The sequence below is a fragment of the Zeugodacus cucurbitae genome, chromosome 6 (assembly GCF_028554725.1).
Source record: "Zeugodacus cucurbitae isolate PBARC_wt_2022May chromosome 6, idZeuCucr1.2, whole genome shotgun sequence".
NCBI classification, from domain to species: Eukaryota; Metazoa; Arthropoda; class Insecta; order Diptera; family Tephritidae; genus Zeugodacus; species Zeugodacus cucurbitae.
Genome location: NC_071671.1, coordinates 1979489 through 2003390, shown reverse-complemented (window position 1 = coordinate 2003390; position 23902 = coordinate 1979489). Strand labels below are relative to the sequence as shown.

Sequence of the window (23902 nt, the reverse complement as noted above, 5' to 3'; positions counted from 1 at the left end):
GGAGTACTTTCGGACCACATGACCTCGCCAGCGTAGCCGCTGTTTTTTTATTCGCTGGATCTATATCGACGTATAACTCGTACAGCTCATCGTTTCATCGTCTGCGGTATTCGCCGTTGCCAGTGTTCAAAGCTACATAAATCTTCCGCAAAATCTTTCTTTGGAAAATTCCTGGAGTCTCTTCGGATGTGGCCATCGTACACACTTCTGCACCATAAACCAGGACGGAAATAATGAGCGAATCGTAGATTATGGTCTTTGTTCGTTGAGAGAGGACTTTACTTTAAAATTGCATTTAATTTCGAGGCTGTAATGATTAATTCAGGCGAACATAATGTCAGAGAGAACCAACAATGGATAAAATCGGCACAGAACTTCCCATCGGTCCCAAATACCGTATATGACGTTTAAATCCTTCTGACTTGGACTTTACTACGTATTCTTCGATTAGACTAGGAGATATATCAATCAAAATTAAGTAAATCGCTGATATCAGTCCGAGGGTTCTGTTTGCCTGCACCCGTATGAGATACTTCCATAAATGTTTTCTTGTATTTTTTTCTCATGCTCAATTTTTCGTCGATTTTTGCGGACATGTTTTTCTGACAAATAAGGAAGCGCACTGAATTATTAATTTTCAAGTGAATTATCTTAATAACAGTGAGCGTGGCGTGGTCTTAAATGGCAACCAATGCAAGCCGAGCATCGTTCGGCTGCTGCTTTGGAAAAATCTGGGTCAGTGCAAATATTTTGGAATTCAAAATGAAGATAACAACGTGTGTCAGGTACTGGTGACAGGCATTTTGGATGTCTCAAATGCTTTTTGGTTGTGTGAGTATTGCCCTCAGTGAACATCCCTGCCTCGCCAGAAAATAATAGAAACAATTTAAATTCGCATTTGCAATTCAAACACAAAAAGTCTCCAAAAACTCAGCTGTCGTTGCAGCGAAGATCTCAATTCCACTTGTACGCTCAAAATCCACAAACATGTATGGACCATAGCGGCGAGAGTATGTTGTTACAGTTCCAGCTACAATTGCCGGTTGCACGCATTGCTAAGTGGACAGTAAAGCAACAACAACACCCAAGCAATAGAAACATCGCTACACCGCGCAGCATAAGAATCGTCTACCACATCTTGCCGAAACGAGCCACCGGCCGCCAGCCGTCAGCCCAGTTCGCGCTTCAAGTCTTTCGTGTGCCGCACAAAAGCTGCGAGCGCCGATTGCAATTGGATTTTGGGTGATTGTGCGTTTTTGCGCTCTTTTTTGTAAGATTTTTGTTTTTGTGTATTTAACTGTAGTGCATTCGATTTGATTCGCACAAGAATGCACAGATTTTGCTATGTTTTTGCGCTCTTCGATATAATTTGCCTGATTTACGATCGAACGCGTTGAACTATAAAAGTAACCGTTTGTCAGCTTAGAAATCACAGTTGACTTCACCACCAACCGAGCGACTACCAAGTAAATCGCGTGCGTGCGTTCCATAGACGTGTGAAAGAGTTCGCAAATAAATCACTTGAATCCTCCGTAAACGTACACACTCAGACAAATCCAATCATGAAATATCTGGTGAGGATAACGCGTGTGTTCTCAAGTGAAATAAAGAATCTTAAGTGTTTGTGCTTTTACTGCTACTATCTGCCTCCTTTCGTCGTTTTTCTAATGTATCCTTTTCGTTGTGTCGCCTTAGATCGTACTTAGTTTGATCGCAGCCGCCACCGCTGCCCCTGGATATCTGGGTTTGGGCCATGGATCGTATGCGGCGCCAGCGCTCAGCTTAGGTCATGGTCCAGCTTTAAGTTACGCGGCTGCCGCTCCTTCCATAAGTTACGCCGCAGCTCCAGCTGTTAGTTACGCTGCCGCTCCAGCCGTTAGTTACTCAGCGCCATCCATCAGTATTGCTTCTGCGCCCGTTGTCAAGGCTTACGCCGCGCCTGCCGTAGTCGCCGCTCCAGCCGTGGTGAAAGCAGCTCCAGCCGCCACCAGCTACTCCACCTTCAGTCAGGTGAGTTGAGGAGAGAGAGTGAGAGAATACTGATACCTTTTATTGCGGGGTTTTCTGTTATTATTATTACTAACACTTAAATTCCATACCCCTCTCAGGTCATTCAACATGCTGCACCAGCCGTCGTTAAGGTTGCCGCCGCCGCTCCAGTTGCCGTAGCGGCTCCTGCTATTTCATACGCTGCACCCGCGCCCGCCATTTCGTATGCCGCACCAGCTCCATCCATCTCTTATGCTGCCGCACCAGCAATCTCATATGCCGCACCCGCCATTAAGGTTGCCGCTCCCGCGATCTCTTACTCCGCTGCACCGGCCATCTCGTATGCCGCACCCTCGGTCTCATACGCCGCTGCTGCTCCATCCATTGTGAAATATGCCGCACCAGCAATCAGCTTGGGTGGCGGTTACGGTTACGGCCATGGTTATGGACATTAAATGAGTTGAGACCACCAGCAAAAACGAAAGGACATGAAGGCGAGAAAACAACAAGGATATATGGAATTACGGATTACGTGCTTTACGTTATGGCGTGAGACTGCCTTTGGGCGGTCAACGCTTTCAAGTATTTGCTCTATATTTTTTGGTAGTCACTAAATGGTTTAATAGGATTTTCTATGATCTACGGATCTAAATAATATATTTCCCTTCTCTCAATATGGGAATTCGCCTTACTTTTCAATGCATTTTTGCATTATTGCTACGATGAATTACAAATGTGTCGACAATAAGAACCAACAACAACAAAACCGATTCATCAGTACAACAATGCTTAATAATAACAACAACAAGAACGACAACAAGCAGCCGCACGATATATGTAGATAAGAGGAGAGTGGTGTGTATGAGCGAGAGAATCATCAGTTTGTTCTCTTCATCAGTTTCATTAATCTCTGTTTCAAATGTATTTAACTCAATAAACAATTGTTTGAATAAAATATTCATTATGGCAAAGAAATTAAGTTCACGAAGGCAAAGTAACAGCAACAGCAACATAAAATGCGTCATCGAGTGCTCAAAATGGCGTAACGGTGGAATGTGGTGCAATATAATACAGAATTTGTCTATCAAAGGGTTAATGAGAATATTAAATATTATATACATTCATATATAGTATTTATTTTAATGCTTTGTGTTTACAGTTATCAAAAAAAAAAAAATAAAGAAAATGCTGAGTGAACTTTTTTCATTAAAAACATATTTAATTTGTTTGATTTCTAAATATTTTCATATAAATAAATAAGTGCGATTGTTAGCAGAAGCAGTAGACGAACTCGATCTCGTGATTGCAATCTTTATTTGACTTCTGTTTGAGTGACCGAATCGCATGGCCTTCCTTTTGGCGATGTTTACCACAAGTCTAGCAGGAGCTTAAGAACTCGACCTCTTCTTTCATTTCTCCAGCATGAATTGAGCGATAAGAGACCAATTATCCCCGTTGACCATGTAAAGATTATGAAAAGCTGATATTGCCGTTAGGAAGTACCGTTCATTTTGAATTATTATACAAAGCTTATGTATTATACAGATTATGTTATGAGTGGAAATGCTACCCAATTCCAGCCAGAGTGTACTTAGTTTGTTTTCGCCTAATGGGGAGCGAATGCTCGACTATAATTCGTCTTTTAAACAGTTATAGGCACACACGAGTCTACCATGTATTAATATGCCAAATATGTTTTAGATGGTCTCCACTTTCATCAGTCACGCCGGTTACCCTTGTTTAGATTGTCCACAATGCTGTCTTTTAAAGATGATGGAAGATCGTTTCACTGTACCAGATAGCAAAGAGATGAAGGTGCATGATTTCAAATGATCTGTGTTGTGGGCCAGCCATTAGAAGATCTGACATCATGTGGCATCAATACTCGTAGCTTTATTAAGCACTACTTTCGTGAGGTCATACCTAATTCCAGATGACTTGGGCGTGTTGGTTTCATCAACAGAAATGATTTTTTAGTATTGCTTGTAGTATGAATCTCCAAGTATGATCGGAGAACCAAAGTTTCCAATGGGTAGGCTTTAAAAAGCTATGTCAGATGCTGTCATTCGAGATACGAGATCCATTTCTAACAGTTTATTTTTTGCTTGGCGCATCTTACAACAATTGGAAACGCTTGTAACTGCGTTGATATTTTTAATATATCTCAATTTGATATTGAGAACGACAGCACTGTCTATATATTTGCTATTTATGTCAGATCCACGTCAATTCCTGTCATCGAGTCCCCCTCCTTCCCGGTTAATAAATGTGCTCTCTCTCTGTGCTTGTTTTCCTACTGGCTTTCCTTGTGCTTAACGTTGGAGCCGTCCTTGGAACCGGAGTTGATGTTTCCGATTTTTACATTAAAGTCGCATATGAGGAAACTTTAACACCGTTATGGATGGCACTAAGCGTTGCTGTCAGATCTTTGGCAGCGCAATCAGTGTCTTCTGCTGGAGCATAACATTGCACGATAGAGATGTGCCGATGCACATTAGTGTTAAATTGTGTGGTTGGAAATAGGCTTCAAAGGCTGTAGACTCATGTGCATATTATTGATAATTAAATTCGACACCGATTTCTCATCTATCTTATTTCCCACTGGCAGGCTTGAGCTGTTGCGCTTTTGTAGAATTACCGCTGTTATGCTTCCATCACATTTCTGTTATGCCAATATGTAAATTATTCAGGCGGATGTTTGCACAACGAGCTTTTGTTGAGCTTCTGCTGAGCATGCTCGTGTTCCATTGAGGTAATCGAGTTCGCCTAAATCGCACGAATGGCGTCATCTTTAGAATTGTTGTGTTTCCAAGGCATTTTCTTGTCTTTGATGCGTTAATCGCTGCTTTTTGTTCCAACCAGGATGGGTGATATGTCTATCGTCAGTTTTGAAGTGATTTGGCTTGTTAACCGTTATCATGGCATATCCCTAAACTAGAGTCCGACAGCTTAATCTGCCTTGGCATCGGCTAATCATGAATCGGTCGGATACTACTTTAAAATTAAGTTATGATTTGTTTTTTTTTTTTTTTTGTAGGAGTATTATTGGACGAGTGAACAGTTAGTAGTTACGCATATCTGCCTTTCAATTTTCTACTTTAACTTTTTATTTATTCAGTTTCATCAGCACCCACTGTCCTCCCCCAGCTTACCCGTGAAAATAATAAAAACCACACAATAAAAAGTGTCCAAAAACTCAGTTGTCGTGCAACAAATATCTTAATTCAATTTAATTCACTCATTTTCCACATATTTGCCGCTAATACTTTGTAAGCATACTTATGGTACATGACGCCAGCCCAGCTGGCGGCAGACAACGGACCATAGACGATAGTGTGTTGCTACACTTCCCGCTAAAATTGGCGTTTGCACGCATTGCTAAGTGGACAGGATAGCAACAACAACAACTGGGCAGCAGCAATCGGATGCAGCAAAAGAATCGTCTACACGGCAACATCTTGCCAAAACGAGCCGCCGCGAGTTCGCTTCGAGAGCGACAAAGGCGATTGCAATCATTTTACTTTTAGGTGATTGTGCGTTTTCGCACTCTTTTTGTTTTACTTTTGTACGTACGATTCGCACAAGAATGCACCGATTTTTCTCTTGTTTATAATTTGTCTGATTTACGATCGAACGCGTTGAACTATAAAAGTAACCGTTTGTCAGCTTAGAAATCACAGTTGACTTCACCACCAACCGAGCGACTACCAAGTAAATCGCGTGCTTGCGTTCAATAGACGTGTGAAAGAGTTCGCAAATAAATCACATAAATCCTCTGTAAACGTATACACTCAGACATATCCAATCATGAAATATCTGGTGAGGATAACGCGTGTGTTCTAGTGTGAATTAAAGAATCTTAAGTGTTTGTGCTATCGCTGCTACTATCTTCCTCCTTTCGTCGTTTTTCTAATGTATCCTTTCCGTTGTGTCGCCATAGATCGTACTTAGCTTGATCGCAGCCGCTACCGCTGCCCCTGGATATCTAGGTTTGGGCCATGGATCGTATGCGGCGCCAGCGCTCAGCTTAGGTCATGGTCCAGCTTTGAGCTACGCAGCTGCCGCGCCATCTATAAGTTATACGGCTGCCGCTCCTTCCATAAGTTACGCCGCTGCTCCAGCTATTAGTTACACAGCCGCCGCTCCAGCCGTTAGTTACTCAGCGCCATCCATCAGTATTGCCTCCGCGCCCGTTGTTAAGGCTTACGCCGCACCTGCCGTAGTCGCCGCTCCAGCCCTGGTGAAAGCAGCTCCAGCCGCCACCAGCTACTCCACCTTCAGTCAGGTGAGTTGAGGAGAGAGAGTGAGAGAATCTTGTAGAATTTAAACCCTTACTAATACTTCACTCCATATGCCGTTCAGGTCATTCAACAAGCTGCACCAGCCGTCGTTAAGGTCGCCGCCGCCGCTCCAGTTGCCGTTTCAGCTCCAGTTGCCGTTTCAGCTCCAGTTGCCGTATCAGCTCCAGTTGCTGTTTCAGCTCCAGTTGCCGTTTCAGCTCCAGTTGCCGTAGCGGCGCCAGCTGTTTCATACGCTGCAGCCGCACCAGCCATCTCGTATGCCGCCCCAGCTCCATCCATTTCTTACTCCGCTGCTCCGGCCATCTCATATGCCGCTGCTGCCCCATCCATTTCTTACTCCGCTGCTCCGGCTATCTCCTACGCCGCTGCTGCTCCATCCATTTCTTACTCCGCTGCACCGGCCATCTCGTATGCCGCGCCCTCGATCTCATACGCCGCAGCTGCTCCATCCATTGTGAAATATGCCGCACCAGCCATCAGCTACGGTGCAAGTTACGGTTACGGCCATGGCTATGGACATGGTTATGGACATTAAATCAGCTATGACCCACGTGCAGCAAAAATAAAAGGACTTAAAGGCGAGAAAAGAACAAGGATATACGGATTACACGCATTACACGCATTACGTTATGGCGTAAGACTGCCTTTGGGCGGTCAACGCTTTTAAGTATTTGCTCTATATTTTTTTTGGTAGTCACTAAATGGTTTTATAGGCTTTCTATGATCTAAGGATCTAAATAATATATTTCCCTTCTCTCAATATGGGAATTCGCCTTACTTTTCAATGCATTTTTGCATTATTGCTACGATGAATTACAAATGTGTCGACAATAAGAACCCACAACAACAAAAACGATTCATCAGTACAACAATGCTTAATAATAATAACAACAAGAACAGCAAGCAGCCGCGCGATAAATAAGTGTAGATAAGAGGAGAGTGGAGTGGAGTGTAAGAGCGTAGTATGAGCAAGAGAAAAATCAGTGTTGAGCGCTCTCAACCATAATTGTTCTCTTCATCACTTTCATTAATCTCTGTTTCAAATGTATTTAACTCAATAAACAATTGTTTGAATAAAATATTCATTATGGCAAAGGAATTAAGTTCACGAAGGCAAAGCGATAGCAACAGCAACATAAAATACGTCATCGAGTGCTTGCTCAAAATGGCGTAACTGAGGAATATGGTGTAATATAACCCAGAATTTGTCTATAAAAGTTAATGAGAATATTATATAATGTATTGTATTTATTTCAATGTTTTGTATATACTTTTAACAAAAACAAAATAAAATGTCGAGTGAACTTTTTTCAACAAAAAATATCTAATTTGTTTAATTTCTAAATACAAATATTTTCAAATAATTATATTAAAGAAAAAAAGAAAAGAATAATTAAAATTGTTAACTTCCGTTCCTCAGTGATTTCAATACTTCGGCAAGAGCAGTATGTCCACGACTATAAATAATATGCTGACGACGATGAAGCAGCAGTTGTTGATCATCTTAGCCAACTCGCGCCAAGGATGTGCCTGAATACTCACATAGTCATTGCACTAAACGAAATGAAAAAGTAGAAAATTGTATTTTTTAAACAATAAAAACGCAAAGAAGTCTTCGTAGATTCAAGAAAGTGATTTTCGAAACCTACATCGGTCAAGCGCATGCAAAGCAACAACCGCAAAGCCGACACATTTATCAAGGACATCAACCAGTCAAACGGTTCCGCCTTCGGTGGATACAGTAACAGCCACATTAGAGTCACGTGCAATAGATAACAGAAGGCGGTGGTGCGCATGACATGACGATAAGCGTGCACTGAAATAAAAATTCCAAAAACGGTTCTAAAATATGCGAGGAAAAGCCAACAAAAACTCACATATGTTTGGTATATAGGCCGTGGGTGCATGCTTCGTGACGAACATCAAACCCAAGGAGATCACGAAGAAAACCACCAGTATGAGGCCACCGCGCCGATAGCCATGTAGCAAGAAAGACAAAATCAGCAAAGTTTCACAAGCTGCAAAGAAGAAGAGCAGCCATATTATGAGACACTTATTTCGTTCGACAACTTGCGAGTAGGTATGTATCTACCCAATATTGGCATCGTGTAAACGTTGCGGTAGAACGCGCCATTCCTTTCGATCATAAAGTCCAACGATATATCGCCGTTCATGGATTGCACAATAGCTTCGGTATTATAACGGCTCGTATTGTTACCCTTATTGACAATCTCCGCTATGCTTATTTGCCTGAAATGCCACTCGCTCAGCATGCTGAACGGCTCCACTGGCAATGGTTTCGTGTTGTCATACGCCAAAGTGATGGGCTCACGTGTGCGCGGCGAGAATGACTCCAGACCCAGTATAAGTCCACAATTGAGGCGCTCATGCGGCCAGTTGCGTTTCGTGTCGACACACCAAGTCGCGAATTCCGCATTCGAGTCGATCAATGTAATGCTGCCGTTGGCATAGATCACCAAACCGATATCGGGTTCCTGTTGTGTATTGCTGCCATGGGCGGCGCTGTGTGCAATTGCCAAAAACATTTCACAAAACTGTTAATATCGCTTTCGCTGGGTATAAACTTACTTGAGCACTATTAAATCCGGTTTCCAGATTTCCGGTGCATCTTTGTAGCCGAAACTTATGGCCGCAATGCCAAGCTCATTCGCATCCCATGCAAGTCTGGGGTCTTGCCAATACTAATTGATTACACGAAGTGACGAAATAAAGGAGAAAAGATATTTTTTGAATTTTAAGAGGCGGTAAAACTTCGAAAGCCTTGCAGTCGGAGGTTTTAAAGGATGTGATACTGTGACATACCGTTGTCTTAATTGACTTAATTATAGCACATTTTCGAAATAGCGGTATTTTGTGGACGAGGCAATAACAAAAAAATAAGTAATTTGACGCTTGCATGGACAGTCGAACGAATAAACATCGTCATCTATACGTCGCGTCAACCCTATCTTTTCGATATCGATTAATTTAAAATATTATAAACAACCGTTATGTGAAGAAAAAACTAATATTCATTATAAAAGCTTAAAAATGACTCGAAATTTTATCAATAAAAATGAAATCTAAGCTCTGAGCTTCAAACTCAAATTCCATAATTTGCCGCGCACAACAACACTTCCCGTTATGAGATTTCAATGTCAACGCTACTCACCAGCGATAAATGCAAGCGTGTGTGTAGTATTGACTTTTCGTGATTGTAAACGACCGACTTCAATTGGAATGCGAAATTGACCGACTTGAGATCCATGGGCACCGACGCGTTCGCCGATTTCCTCGTTAAATTCGCCAGCAGCGCGTGATAGGGGTCGAGCTCACGTACTTCCTCCTCCATTTCTTCAGCTGCAAAATGCAAAATTTGTTCGAGATAAACAGCTTCACAGCCACAGGCATATATTTGTGTTCACTCACCGAAACCATCGAATTGACAGTCGTAGTACCATTTCGCCGGCGTTGAGCCAAAACTACTGAAGCTCAGATAGTTGATGTCAAGCGGCGCGGGGTCGGTGTAATTCAAAAGTGGTTCCTTCTTTAAGCCCTGTATGTAAACGGAAAGTGTGCCATCTGCGGTTGAAAGAAAACACACACACACACACTCAAACGTTTTTAGATTTGCGCTATTGAGTTATTTTAAGCTTAGCTTAAACACACGCCGCTTATCAGCTGCTTACACACACATACATATCTACACTTTTTCACACACAAAGAGTCTTTGCACAATGCCACACCCGCACTTAGAAATATATATGTACATATGTATGGATGCCGGAACATACCCTTTGTTTGTATGATTTCGATGGGCGTCGGATCGTATATAGATAAAATATTCGGCACCGTACTTGTGGAGACGCGCATCGAAGCCATGCGACTGCGTATGGTGGAGAAGGAATTCTGGCCGGCGCCAATCACTGATAACAAAAGAAATGCATAAAGGAATGCCATTTAGTATTTATTTTTCAAAATTCTTTAGAAACGACAACAATTTGTGCCTCGTTACGCACCCACTTCATAGACGCGATCACGCGTGAGCGGCTTATCGTTGACCGCGAGCAGGATGTGTGCGTCCATCGGTGCGAGCACGTAGAATTTCAAATGCAACCGTTCGTTTGTGTTCACTTTGTTGTTGGCCAATTTGTGTATGTGAAAGAATTGCGTATAGCCATAGCCGCTGTTGGCTATGCGATACTCCTTGCAGGTATCCATTTGTGCCAGGGACACATTGTATTTGTTAGCAGCGCTGAGTTGGAACAAAAGCAGCGTTAAAAGGCCGATTGCTCGAATATAGTTGTTACATAAGTTATACAAATGCATGCTGACTAATGCAATTAATTTTCCGTTATAATAATTGATTTTTTTTTCACTTTTCTAACTATTTAAACGTTTCACAGCGACTGCTCCACAGCAACTATTCCATGAAATAACGACAAGCAGTTAATGAGCTCCAGCTACAGCAGTGAGTTGTGATAAATCTTAAGACTGAGCGCAAATTCTGTAGGATGTTATCAGCAAAGCACTGCATGCTAAGGAACGCTGCAGACGCGCACAGTGTGTAGTAATGTGTTTCATACATTTACTGATTTGTTTTTTACGAAAATATTAGGTCTACAACTTTGCCTCCGCCGTTTTCCAATAGATGTCTCTAGGTTGAAGCACTGGCCGATTAAATCGATTAAATCGTTTTATATCGATCTTGGACATTTGTATCAACATTAACCCAAAAAATATTTTTAGAGATCTGTTTGCATCCCAAACTTATTCTCAACTGAAAATGTCACTTTTGAGCCGAATTCTCGACATGTGCGGCAAATTTTGGTTTTCTTTTTTAATTCCAGGAAAAGTGCGACATTTGTAACCGTTTTTATACAAAACAAGTAAGGAAAGGCTAAGTTCGGGTGCAACCGAACATTTTATACTCTTGCAATTTATTGATATATTTTTATTAAGATAACACACAATTTGACCCAATTTGAAAATCCTATAATTAGGTATATGAGAGTTAGGGGAAGTTACACTATTAGAAGAAAAATATTTCCTCTAAATTAAATTAAGATACCTGAGAGATTTACCGAAATTTTCTGTGAAAAATAACCATGGCGCACTGAATTCTTCATATTCTATATACGGGGCTTTGAAAAGTTATAGTCCGATTTCGAAAATTTTTTCACAAATGATGCCACAGAGCATATACAGTATTTGTGTAAAGTTTTATTTCGCTATCTTCATTGGTTGATTATATATATATTATAAAGTGAAGGAATAAGATGGAATTCAGAATTGAGTTATATGGAAAGTTGTCGTGGTTGTGAACCGATTTCATCCATTTTCCACACGTGTCATCAGGGTGTCAAGAAAATATTATATACCGAATTTTATTCGAATCGGTCGAGTAGTTCCTGAGATATGGTTTTTGACCCATAAGTGGACGATGCCACGCCCATTTTCCATTTTGTAAAAAGATCTGAGTGCAGCTTCCTTCGACAATTTCTGCTGTAAAATTTAGTATTTCTGACATTTTTCATTAGTGATATAACCCACTTTTAGTAATTTTCAACCTAAGCTTTGTATGGGAGGTGGGCGTGGTTATTATCCGAGTTCAACTAATTTCATGGTGTGTGATGGGGTACGTAAGAGAACCGACTGCAGAAAGTTTAGTTTATATAGCTTTATTGGTTTGCGAGCTATATATAAATAACCGATTTGTGGGCGGGGCCACGTCCACTTCCCCAAAATAATTACATCCAAATATGGCCCTTCCTAGTGCGATTCTTCGCTCCAACTTTTATTTTATAACTTTATATATGGCTTAGTTATGACACTTTATGTGTTTTCAGTTTTCACCATTTTGTGGGGTCCGATTTTGCCCATCGAAAGCAACCCTCTCACGGTCCCAAGGAACATGTGTTCCAAGTTTCATCAAGATATCTCAATTTTTACTCAAGTTATCCGTTGCACGGGGAGACGGACAGACATTCGGATTTTGACTGGTCTCGTCCCCCTGATCATTTTGATATATATAAACCTATATCTAACTCGTTTAGTTTTATGACTTTCAAACAACCGTTATGTGAACAAAACTATAATACTCTCTTAGCAACTTTAGTTGCGAAAGTATAAAAATAATTAAATTTACAAAAATAGGCGGAAGCAAAGTTGTAGACCTAGAGACATTAACTGAACACTAAATATGAAAAATGTAATATAAAATATTTTTTTTAAATAATGTTCAAACTTAACAGTCTCTATTTATTATATGCACATAAATTCCTCAACAAAATCCTTCAAATTAAAATCACCACCAATAAATAAATATTTTTCGCAGGTGGCTACTCCTTAAACACGACAGCTGTCTACACAGCTGTTCGCAATTTGTGTTTACAAGTCGCGAATTTGGTACAAAATGGAGATGAGAAAAACGACTGCAATTTATGTGTTTATAAAGAATTACTAATATTAATTATTAATTAACACAACAAATTAGTGAAGTAAACAATAAATTTATAAAGGTACTGAAGTGCATTCCACAACAAATAGCAAAAAATCTCGAAATTTACTGTTGGCACTCACGAAATTGCTGCCTCCTCAATAAAGCTGAGTAGCAAATCAACAAGCTAACAGAGAGTTGTGCTCGCTCATAATTATAGCTTGTGGAGGCAAATATGTAGCTCCAATAGCATTGCGTGCGTTTGTGGTCAAAGCTATGTTGGTTTTGAAGACGTGCCGGTAAGGTTGGACGATTAGTCACATTTTGATTTTCTCCGCGAGCAGTTCTGTTGGGAACGCGTTATCGCGCTAAATGAACTGTTGTTGTAGTAAATGTATATAGGTATAAAGCAGGTGTAATCAGAACGATTCGCGCATTGTGTCAAACGTGATAAGTGACTTAGCGTTGGAGGGAAATTAAGAGTTTAACACAACAATTAAATGAACTGTTATGACTTGACATAAACGTGGTTGTTATAAGCAATTATACATTCAAAATTAATTACAAATACGTATAAAAAGCATAAAAGTGGGCAACAAGTGCCACAAAAGCACACAACAACAACGCAACAACATTAAACCCTAGAGTATTTGCTTGCGATACAAGGTAAGTGGTTTATTTTTACTTTTTGTATAAAAAAAATCAAATAAATAATAAGCAAATTTCAGCTCTTCAAAAACCTACAAAATTATTGGTACCATCTCCACTGTGTCGAATTAAATTTAAAATTTATTAAATACATAACCAAATGAAGTCCCCAAAAGCCACATTTATTGTATAAACATAGCCCTACATGTATGTACATATGTGTGTCTATATGTAAAGTTGTGACATCGCTGTATATAAACGTTTGTGGTTGCATATACATAGTCGAATTTGGTTAGTTTGGAAAAAGAAAGTTTTTGGCGCTGCTTCTGCTTTGCTTCTTTACAGCCACGCGCATGAATATGTATACCTTAACACACTTATGTCTACAAAAATACTTTTGTCTGTCTTTCGGCTTTAAAAGCACGCAAGTTCAGCTTATCAGCTTAGATGCACGCTCTTAAACGCTGCTACCTCATGACACGCTGCGTTTTGTGCCGATTCGAGTTTTATTGTTGGCAGCCACTACTTCGGTTTATAAGCAGAAAGTGGATTTGTTATTTTTACAAAATAGCAGTGGATTAGCATATAATTATCGCTGAACTTCAATATAATCGCCAAGCTGAGTTTAAGTAGTATGAATGAGTTGAAACCACATACAAATTCAAACCAATATTGAGAAATGACCACTTCCTGCCAACAACTAGCTGTGGATATACTCATTTGTCATACAGTTTTGCATTATTCACTTGTGCAATAAGCTATCCGTTTCTTTTGGAGTTTCTAAATCTTCAACTGTGTTCTGTTTTCAATCGCTGCCAATGAACTCTAAATATTTTCTACTCTACACCTTTTCAATTTGCACGTTTACTGCAAACTCTTTCTCGCACCTTCAATTTTCTTGGCAATTTGCCAACGATAGTCAGCATTAATTTGTTTATTAGCCATATTCGTTTCGTTTGGCGATTGTTGTCTCATTGTTAACATATTCACACACACACACTGATGTATTCACAGACATACATTTATGTGACCATATGTCATAGGGAGTCAAATTTGCATTTTCTTTTGAACAACACTTTTGTACTCAGCAATTTGTACATCTTCCACATACATACAGACATACATGTATTGTATTTAAGCACAAAAATTGTTATTTTGTTTTCCGACAATTTTGGTTTTTGGTTTTATTATTGTTTTTTTTTTTTATCTGAGATCTGCCATTGGTTTTAACTTTCTTCTCCAGTTTATTTGTGCTTCTGTATATACTTTCTTTATAAGTTTCGTTTTTATTTTGTAGCCTCTTGAAAACTTTTAAGCATTAGTAAATATATTTAGTAGCATTTTCGTGTTCAATATTCATTTTCAATTCAAAACTAATTTTCATTTTAAAATCCATTTTCATTTCAAGCTTCATTTAAGGTCATCTAGTCTTTTTATCTTTAATCTACCATGGCAAACGTCTCTTTAGCGGCCTCCAGAAACCAGAGTTCCTGCCCATTGACATTCATTGTCAACTCGTCGCTGCCCAATGGTTAATCTTAGGAAAACTAGTTTCAATCACAATTGAACTTGGCAACTGGCGCTCTAACCTTAAAAACTATAAGCACCTACGTGCAAGACCAATACCAAAATACAAATCTACATGCATAATTATAAAAGTTTCGAAATCTTCTGTTGAAATTTGAAACTCAGCTTGTGTTTGGTGTTATATAATGCAGCAGCTTTGTAAGATTTTGTAATACAGCTTTTCCGTATAAGGTGCAATGGGCATAAATGTGTGGTCCAAAAATAAACCAGTTTACAACTAAAATATTTACAAGTTTGTAATATCAACTAAATCAAACGCCAGCAAATAAAATATTTATTTTTGCCGCCTAACACCTTGTATGAAATTTAAAGGGTTCTTACTAAAGATGTATTTATCTAATTGTTAGTTTTCTGTAGTGCTTGTAAGTGCGAAAGTACAAAAGCCATGCGCAGCTGTCTAAAGTGCGACTGGAAGCCTTTGTTTTATTTGTTGACTTCTTGGCGGTAATAAGTTAACACCTGTTAGTTACTTAGATTGCAATTTAAGCAACCGTGAAGTCAACAACACAAGTAAAAGTAAACACCACAATAGCAACAAAAGATTCTATTTCTGAAAAGCAACAAAAGCCTGTGAAATTTAGTAATTTTTGTAAGCACAAGGTACAACATGTAGAAAACTTAAAGTTTCATAGCATTACAAACTATTCGAGTGCTTTCGAGTAGTTTTATGGTTGTAAGCACCCTTGTAGAAATCTCTTGTTTGACTTTCAACGCTCACTTGTTGTGACAAATACTGAGATTTTTTGTATAAAACTAAGTGCATTTATAACAGTTATAAATTATGCATATTTCACGCCTTTTCAAATATTAGTATTTACTGCTTGAACAACACCGTTACCGCGTCGTTGACATGCTTACGCGTCACAATTTCACTAGAGTTGGTGCAAACACTCGATACAAATGGATGTGTAAACAAGCAATTTAGCCAAGCATCCAGAAATGAAAGCGCTGTAGTTACATACAGTGAAGAAGCGTGCGCATGCGTCTAAGAATTTTGCAAATAAATATTTAGAATGCTCTAGAGAATTCCACTCGAAAAGAAAATAAACTAATTAAGACAATATTTATTTGGAGATCGTAAGAACATGCATCCAACAGAGGTTCATTCTCAAGAAATGAGGAATGTTGAGAATGTTTTCGAACAGATTTCTTCCGGTTTCCTATGGTCTACATTCCTAGTTTTGGTACACTCGAAGATTTGACTTTTGCTATGGAGAGGTGTTTGATGTTAAATTGAACTTTTTTGAAGATTTGATTTGATCGGAGACCTAATTTCAACCTGCAACCCACAACGTTAGCTATACACTCATATAGTCAATAACTATTTATTTATATAATCTAGGAATCGACCATTCCCTAATCCCAATGTTCTAATTGCCTCTCTGGGTACCTTTTCACCGTATGAATTGTTTTCTAAATCATTCATAATTGTTGATAGGCGATTTTTTGCAGATAATCAAACTTCCAAATGCCTAAAACTGGTTTCCTAAAATTCGCCAGCTTTTTTATTATGATCTTAAGCGTATTAGAAGTGCAAAACATATTTCGTTATGCTAATTGGTTTTTTTTTCTTGAACTCTTTGTTGAAACCAGTTCGCTTAGAACTAGGAAGTATTCGGCGCTAAAGAGTTTCTGTAAATGTTTATATACCCTCTTTGAAGGGAGGGCAAGTATGAAAATTATCTAGATGTCGATCAAGTGTCTGCGGTTTGATATTAAGAAAATTGTAGAATTCCTGAAATACAAGTAAAATATGATTTGCGATCACTTTGTGATTCCATTTCAAACAGTTTGTGTCATCGCGTTGTGCCTGTCAGCGTCATGATAGCCGGCTAATAAATGAGTTATTAGAATTGAACTTTGCACCGCTGTCGTCATGCGACACTTATCAGCCAACGCAGTCTGTAGAGCTTATCACTAACGGCCTTAACTAAGTTGCTAGGTTCTACTGAAGCACAGATATGTCGCAAGCACTTATTTCGAATTCTATTTTCTCTTTTTTACAGCTGCTTCTCACTTGCAACGCACTGAACTGAGCCGTCCAAAATGCTGGCCTGCATTATTATTATTTTTCTGATATTATTCTGTGGCTTTTATTTCGCCAAAACTTCCAAGGAGATGCCACGGAATTGGTATGAGCTGAAAACGGAGCTGCGCTATCAATACATTGGCCTAGTCGGCCTCATACACGATTTCACATATCGATCACGCGATCGCGTTGGTGAGTGCTAATGCTTAACGGCGTTTCATCTATTGTAATTAAAGTAGTAATTGTTTGAGCTACCATTCTCAAGTGTAAGCGATGATTTGCGGAATTTTATTTTGAATTTTGCTTGTTTTTATTGACTTTACAATTGTTGAGTACTAATATTTTGCCATTACATTAGCGCTTTATAAGCAACCTGGGCGAGTAGCTGTTATAACGGGTGGCAACCGTGGCATTGGATTGCGCATTGTGGAGAAACTGTTGGCCTGTGATATAACTGTTATAATGGGTAAGTTGAAATGAAATGAATACTTCTAGCTGCACTAGTTTTAGGTTATTAAATTGAAAACTAACCTCGCTAAAATACTTTTTTAATAATTCTGAAAAGTATGCATCTGCACGTAATAATCTACTCAAATATTCACGGTTTCGGCCATTAAAAACATTATAAAATTATTATTTCACATTCGCATGCAAATCATTTTGAATTTTTAAGAAATTACTCATGTTCTCTAAACCGATTTAGCACATTGCTGGTCATATTCCTAGAATTTTAAACATATGCAGGTTTAAGAAAAGACCAAAGAAGATAGATTTAAAAAAAATATATATATATTAAATATAAATATATACTATTTTTTTTTTGATAATTTGAAAAAAAAAATTGTAACAAAAATTTAAAAAATAAAAAATTTTGGAAAAAAAAGTTTTTAGTTGTAAAAGTAGTTAAGTCAGTAAAAATATTAAAAAAAATGTTTAATATTTTTTCAAAATATATTTTCAAAAAATTTTTTTTCTGAAAAAATATTTAAAAAAATTTTCAAAATGTTAAAAATTAAATATTTATGAAAAACCCACCCTAATGCACACATAACGAGTACACACATATGTATGCAAGTGTACTAAGATTCAATTTGTACGTGATTTGAACGCTAAGTAATCGAATGCAGATTTATATGGCAGAAATGTTGAATGCGCGCAGACTCAAAATCTACATAACAAGCGTGTTGTAAGCGTCCTTGCGTACAAAGCTTCTTCGTTGACCTGCAGAAAGTGTGCACTTTGTGCGCAACGAAAACCCATCACACAATACCGACAGCGTAGAATTTATTGCAGACGTGAACATATTTTCAATTAGCACTGAGCCCTGGCGGCCAATATTGTTAAATTAAAAAAGTTTATTAACTTTGATGCGATTACACAAACATTTGTCTAGATATGTAATTTATAAGACTTAAAAGCTCGCTATAAAGTGGCTTACACATTTTATTTGCTGCGTAGTAAACGATCACTATCGCCTAAAAGTATGCTAACATTTCGCGTTAAAATTTTAATTCCACACAATACACCACACTACACATAGCATACAGTTAGGCGCAACCCTAAACTTTAAGCTCGTTTTATATATTGACGACTTGGTTTGCTTGCATTTCTCAGGTGTACGTGATCCCGCCAGCGCCGAAGCTGCAGTCGCTTCCGTTGTCGACCTCACCACAAGCGGCGGCAAGCTAATATGTGAGTCACTCGATATCGGCGAACTGGCGTCTGTTAAGGAATTCGCCGAAAAAGTTAAGGCGCGCTACAACAAAGTGGATTTGCTAATTAACAATGGTGAGTTTCATAATCTCTCTTATGTGAAAATTAATAACACAAAATCTAAATTTACTCGTAGCTGGCATCATGTTTGCGCCCTTCAAGCTGACCGCTGTAGGCTTCGAATCTCACTTTGCCATCAATTATTTGGGCCACTTCTTGCTCACACATCTGCTGTTGCCCGAGCTGAAGGCCGCCGGCAAGGAAGGCAAAAATGCGCGCATCGTCAACATTTCCTCCTGCGTGAATCTGATTGGACGCATCAATTACAATGACATCAATGGACTGTAAGTACAATCAGCAATATGAGACCACTTTTTATAAATTATTTAACACACAACCCCCCCACAGGAAAAACTACTACCCGGGCACTGCCTACAGTCAATCGAAGTTGGCACAAATCCTCGCCACACGTCATCTGCAAACCCTCTTGAACGCACAGTCGGCGCATGTGCAGGTGAATGCTGTGCATCCGGGTATTGTGGACACCGATCTGTTCGAGCATAGCGCCACCACTTATGTGCCGTTCGTGAAGAAGCTGTTGTTCAAGAATCCCGAGCAAGGTTCACGCACCGTCGTGTTTGCCGCCATCGATCCCAAGCAAGAGGGAAAAGGTGGCACCTACTTGAGCAACGGTGGACTGGGACAAATGCATAGAGATGCCAAAGATCCAGCCAAATGTGAGAAATTGTTTAAATACTCTTGTGAACTGTTGAAAATCGACGAATTCGGCAATGGAAAGATTTGATGTGTAAAATTTAAGCGTTGATATAGCTTATCTGCCACCGGATTTTCCCACTTAAAACGAGCGTACATTCTTCTCTTACAATATTTTTAAGCCACACGTTTACTGTATGTCGGTTATAACTGTTTCAGGTCATAACCAGTTACAATTTAGATTTCGTCACTTTTGTATCCTATATAGAATTTTGTATACATTTTTTTATAAAATACGTTTTGCCTTTAAAAGCAATAACCACACACCTATTTCTATCTTATTTATATTTTTATAAAGTAGCCATGATCCAAACACAAATATCACTTATATTAATCTGTATTAGCTGTAGTAAGAAGCATTTAAATGGAAATGTATTGAATGCTGATAGTTAAAACCACAACTGTATTTATTTACATCGGTGAATAAACTTAATTTTTTTATATGAAATATATATGTATGTATTGAGATCTTTATGAGATCTTTAATATGATCTGATTTATTCACATGTATGCCTAGTTAAAGATAAATAGTAACGGTAGTCTAACGTACTCAATCTCAATTAGATTCTGCGAATAAACGAGTCGACCGAATGAGCCATTGACCTGTGGTCGATTGTGAGAAGCGAAGTAATTGCTTTCTAAGGATCAAAATGCTCTGAATTTTCCAAAATTAATAAGTTTACCTAATTAACGATAGGCATACACGAAGCATATGGGTCTGGTGGTGAACGAGAACAAGACGAAATATCTCCTGTCGTCAAACAAACAGCTCCCACGTCACTGTTGACAGTCATAACTTTGAAGTAGTAGATAATTTCGTCTACCTGGGAACCAGTATCAACAACACCAACAATGTCAGCCTGGGAATCCAACGCAGAATCACTCTTGCCAACAGGTGCTACTATGGACTAATTAGGCAATTGAAAAGTAAAGTCCTCTCTCGACGAACAAAAACCAAACTCTACAAGTCTCTCATCATTCCCGTCCTACTTTGCGGTGCAGAAGCGTGGACGATGTCAACATCCGATGAGACGACACTAGGAGTTTTCGAGAGGAAGGTTTTGCGGTAGATTTATGGTCCCTTAAACATTGGCAACGGCGAATACCGCAGACGATGGAACGATGAGCTGTATGTGTTATTCGACGACATAGACATAGTCCAGCGAATAAAAAGACAGCGGCTACGCTGGCTAGGTCATGTTGTTCGAATGGATGAAAGTGCTCCAGCTCTGAAAGTATTCGATGCAGTACCCACTGGTGGTAGCCGAGGAAGAGGGAAACCTCCACTCCTATGGAAGGACCAGGTGGAGAGGGACCTGGCTTCGCTTGGTATAACCAATTGGCGTCAAACTGCCAGAAGGAGGGATACGTGGCGCGCTGTTTTGGACTCGGCTATAACCGCGTAAGCGGTGTCTACGCCAGTCAAGAAGAAGATACATGAAGATACTATCTCAAAATATACAAATTTCTTCAAAATTTGAGAAAATGCCAAACTGCATTATACTAAAAGATCTGAATCAAAACGAAAAGTATGAAGAAAACTGAAATCAGCTCTGTAAAAGATGTGTTGCTGTTCAATAGTGAGTCATTTATGGCTTCTAAAATATTTAACATTGATTCCAATACCTTTCTTTGTTACTTTCCTCCACCTCTCCACCTCATTTTTTGACAGTAAATGTTCCACATATCAAACTTACAAGCTCAGAGAGCTTAACGCTCTTACAAATTCATCCGAAGATCAGTTCATGGAAAAGCATTCGCCGTTAACACATGTTATTACAGCTGTGAACATAGTACTTCAAACCGACATATTTTCGAACGCACTCGACGGACACATTAAAATGTCATAAATCAACGAGAAACAATAGATCTCAACGCTGACTCCACACTATTTTGGCAACGAAAGCTACGGTAAAGAAAATATTTTGTGTATTTATAAATGGGGTTATTAGGCAAAAATAAAGCAGAGCTGTCGAGCAGCGATTTCATCAATCAACATTGCTGTGGTTAGAAAAAAAGTAACAGTTGAAATGCCCGCGAGCAGCGCTGCTGACCGTTTGACCATTTGACAGGCACCAACAGCAACAGCATTGGTCGCCGGTGAGGAGCGGTACTCATATACCATATATTGTAGATATTAATGGTGCTTTTTATTTTATTTTAATTATAAAATATCCAAAACAACGGGAAGCGCACTTAGTTGTGCGCTAGTTGAGATCTAACCTAACCTAACCTAAGTAAATCATTTTCTCACACATTATTAATATACTAGTACATGTGGATGAGGTTGGTTTTCTATTTTAAAATACCAATTGTAGCGCCAACAAAGACACAGCAGCCACTTACGAAGCTTCAACGAGCTTATTGAAAAAAATTGAAAAAAATAAAACTACAAATAAACCAAAAAGAGTGTGAATTGGTAAAATACCGATAAGTCTTGCGATAATGAAATAACCATTATAATTTTACTTTTACTTTAATGACTGTCGAAAAATCGAACGGAATTCATAGGACAAAATGGCAAAAATTTACGAAGTGTCTACCTTGCTACCGAACCGTTAAGAGATTATAGTTTTAAACATTTTTTGTGAATTTTTTATGAATTTCTGTTAGAAGGAATATAGGGTGCCCAATAGTAGAGTTATGTACTTCATAAACAGTTTCGAAATATCCAAACGTTTGGAGTTTAGGATGATATATGTATGTAGGTACATAGTCTTCAAAAGAAGGCTTATTGTGGTGAGCTGCGCTGAGCTTCAATGAAACTTACAATTGCGTCAAGTTTTCGTTAAGTAGGATTCTATTATACAGATAAAAATAGGTTTCCTATCTTCCAAAGAATATGTTAGATTCAATGGCTGCTCTCCAACAAAGGAAACACTCTTCGTCTATTAAGTACAGTCCTTTGTGATGCCAAACAGTTAACCCCTCACTTAAATTTAAGAATAGGCAAAGCGACTAGAACTTACCATAAATCTGCATAGGTTTTCTACTTCTAATTCGCGAGGATGTGCGCGAATATGTATTCCAGAAGGAGGTGTTGCAAAGATCCTCCTCCATGCAGCTTCTGCAACCCTCGTCCAGTACAATTTTTAGTTTGAATGCGTACATCTCTAAGGAAAGATTGACTTTACGAAGACTTCCCTAGAACTCTTATGATTTAACTTGAGCCAGACAGGAAGGAAAGCGATAGTGACTATCCAGCGTTTGGTCAGTTCAGCTGAGGTCCATTCATCTATAATAGATTACAAGCTTCTACTTGTTCCCATTCCACGTTAGATGAAACTCATCGGTAGTCTGATTGCGAAGTGATCCCATGCCACTGATAGTAAGGACACACATTCCTTCTTAAGCCTCAAGCGCACAGTCAGTGAGCTTAATGCTAGTATCGCCGCTTTACTAACAAAGTGGATCACCGTTCTCCGCAGCATCAAAATCCGCTTCAACAAAGTAATGGCGACGCTAAAATAGATCGGAAGACTGAAACTGAAGTTAATGAGAAGTTCCCGACGATAAACTTCTCCCCCAACCTACACCGCTAACTTCGACTGAACCGTGAAGAATCTTACCACGACTCTCATCTAGCGACTCCTACCCACTCAAAACTCTCTTGAAGGCATAAGAGCGGAAAAAATTATGCTAGGACAAGGTCAGCGATATAGTGATAATCCAGTAGCCTCGGAATGCTTCGACTTCATACTTGACAAAAATGTTAAACCGTTCCTTCAGCGCATAAGAATTTTATGTATTCTCATAATGTCTCACCCTGTATTTTGTCATTTTTACAAATTTGTATTCTATTTTCAGTGATTTAATTTCGTAGAAACAATTTAAAATTATGAATGAGCCCAAAGTGCAAAAAGAAAGGGAAATGAAGACCCAGATTTCTCCAATTCGGCCTAATCTGCAGAAATTACAAAATGTTTGCGATTTTTTGTAATTGATTGATGGGCAGAAATATTTATATATAATTTTATAGAAGACACAGAAAAGTAAAGTAAGAATGTGTAGAGCAAAGGTTAAACTCTTTAATGATGAGTTTACCACAGCAGGTACCGTTACTTTTAATTCATAAAAATAAACATCTTGCTGCACATTTTCTTTAAATTAATTTAGTTTGTAACTGTTTTTAATTGTTTCTCGGTAAGCCTAATTGAATAATAAAATTAAGAATTCACCGCTGTGTATTTGGTGTTCGGTTTGGCTTGCATTCAATTCGTTACGGTGGGTAATAAAACACTGAAAAGTATGTTAAGTGCTAAGAAACAAAATTGGCGAATAGTTTGCTTGCCTTTATCCGTATATTCGTAGTTTACATAATTAATTTGCCAAATTTTGAGTTTCTTTATGGGTAATTCAGAAAAAATATATATATTTTAGTGAAGATTACTATTAAAAATATGTAATGAAATCATGGTTAAC

General features: G+C 38.8%; 3 protein-coding genes across 4 annotated transcripts; 2 read left to right on the top strand and 1 right to left on the bottom strand.

Annotated features, from left to right (window-relative positions):
• The first annotated feature begins 1432 nt into the window (after positions 1-1432).
• LOC105215646 (ice-structuring glycoprotein) lies at positions 1433-7147 on the top strand. The gene is made up of 6 exons (XM_054235111.1): positions 1433-1574; positions 1696-2010; positions 2109-2430; positions 5675-5808; positions 5930-6274; positions 6352-7147. The coding sequence occupies exons 1-6, from the start codon at positions 1563-1565 to the stop codon at positions 6823-6825; spliced, it is 1602 nt and encodes a 533-aa protein (XP_054091086.1). The 5' UTR covers positions 1433-1562; the 3' UTR covers positions 6826-7147.
• A 122-nt stretch (positions 7148-7269) lies between these two features.
• On the bottom strand, positions 7270-10744 carry Chrna6_0 (uncharacterized). Its single transcript, XM_054234788.1, has 9 exons — positions 10310-10744; positions 10085-10216; positions 9720-9872; positions 9463-9650; positions 8880-8992; positions 8383-8813; positions 8168-8308; positions 7940-8106; positions 7270-7844 (listed from the first exon to the last, which is right to left on the bottom strand). Exons 1-9 carry the CDS (start codon positions 10617-10619, stop codon positions 7716-7718), a joined length of 1764 nt encoding a protein of 587 aa, XP_054090763.1. The 5' UTR covers positions 10620-10744; the 3' UTR covers positions 7270-7715.
• A 1948-nt stretch (positions 10745-12692) lies between these two features.
• LOC105215623 (dehydrogenase/reductase SDR family member on chromosome X) lies at positions 12693-19928 on the top strand. Of its 2 annotated transcripts, XM_054234789.1 has the most exons (7): positions 12693-13395; positions 13458-13584; positions 16971-17185; positions 17352-17459; positions 18608-18781; positions 18843-19050; positions 19115-19928. In XM_054234789.1, the coding sequence occupies exons 3-7, from the start codon at positions 17011-17013 to the stop codon at positions 19509-19511; spliced, it is 1062 nt and encodes a 353-aa protein (XP_054090764.1). In that variant the 5' UTR covers positions 12693-13395; positions 13458-13584; positions 16971-17010; the 3' UTR covers positions 19512-19928. The 2 variants fall into 2 exon arrangements, with proteins under 2 accessions (XP_054090764.1, XP_011187939.1); XM_011189637.3 differs by lacking the exon at positions 13458-13584 and having other exon boundaries at positions 12695-13395.
• Positions 19929-23902: the final 3974 nt, after the last annotated feature.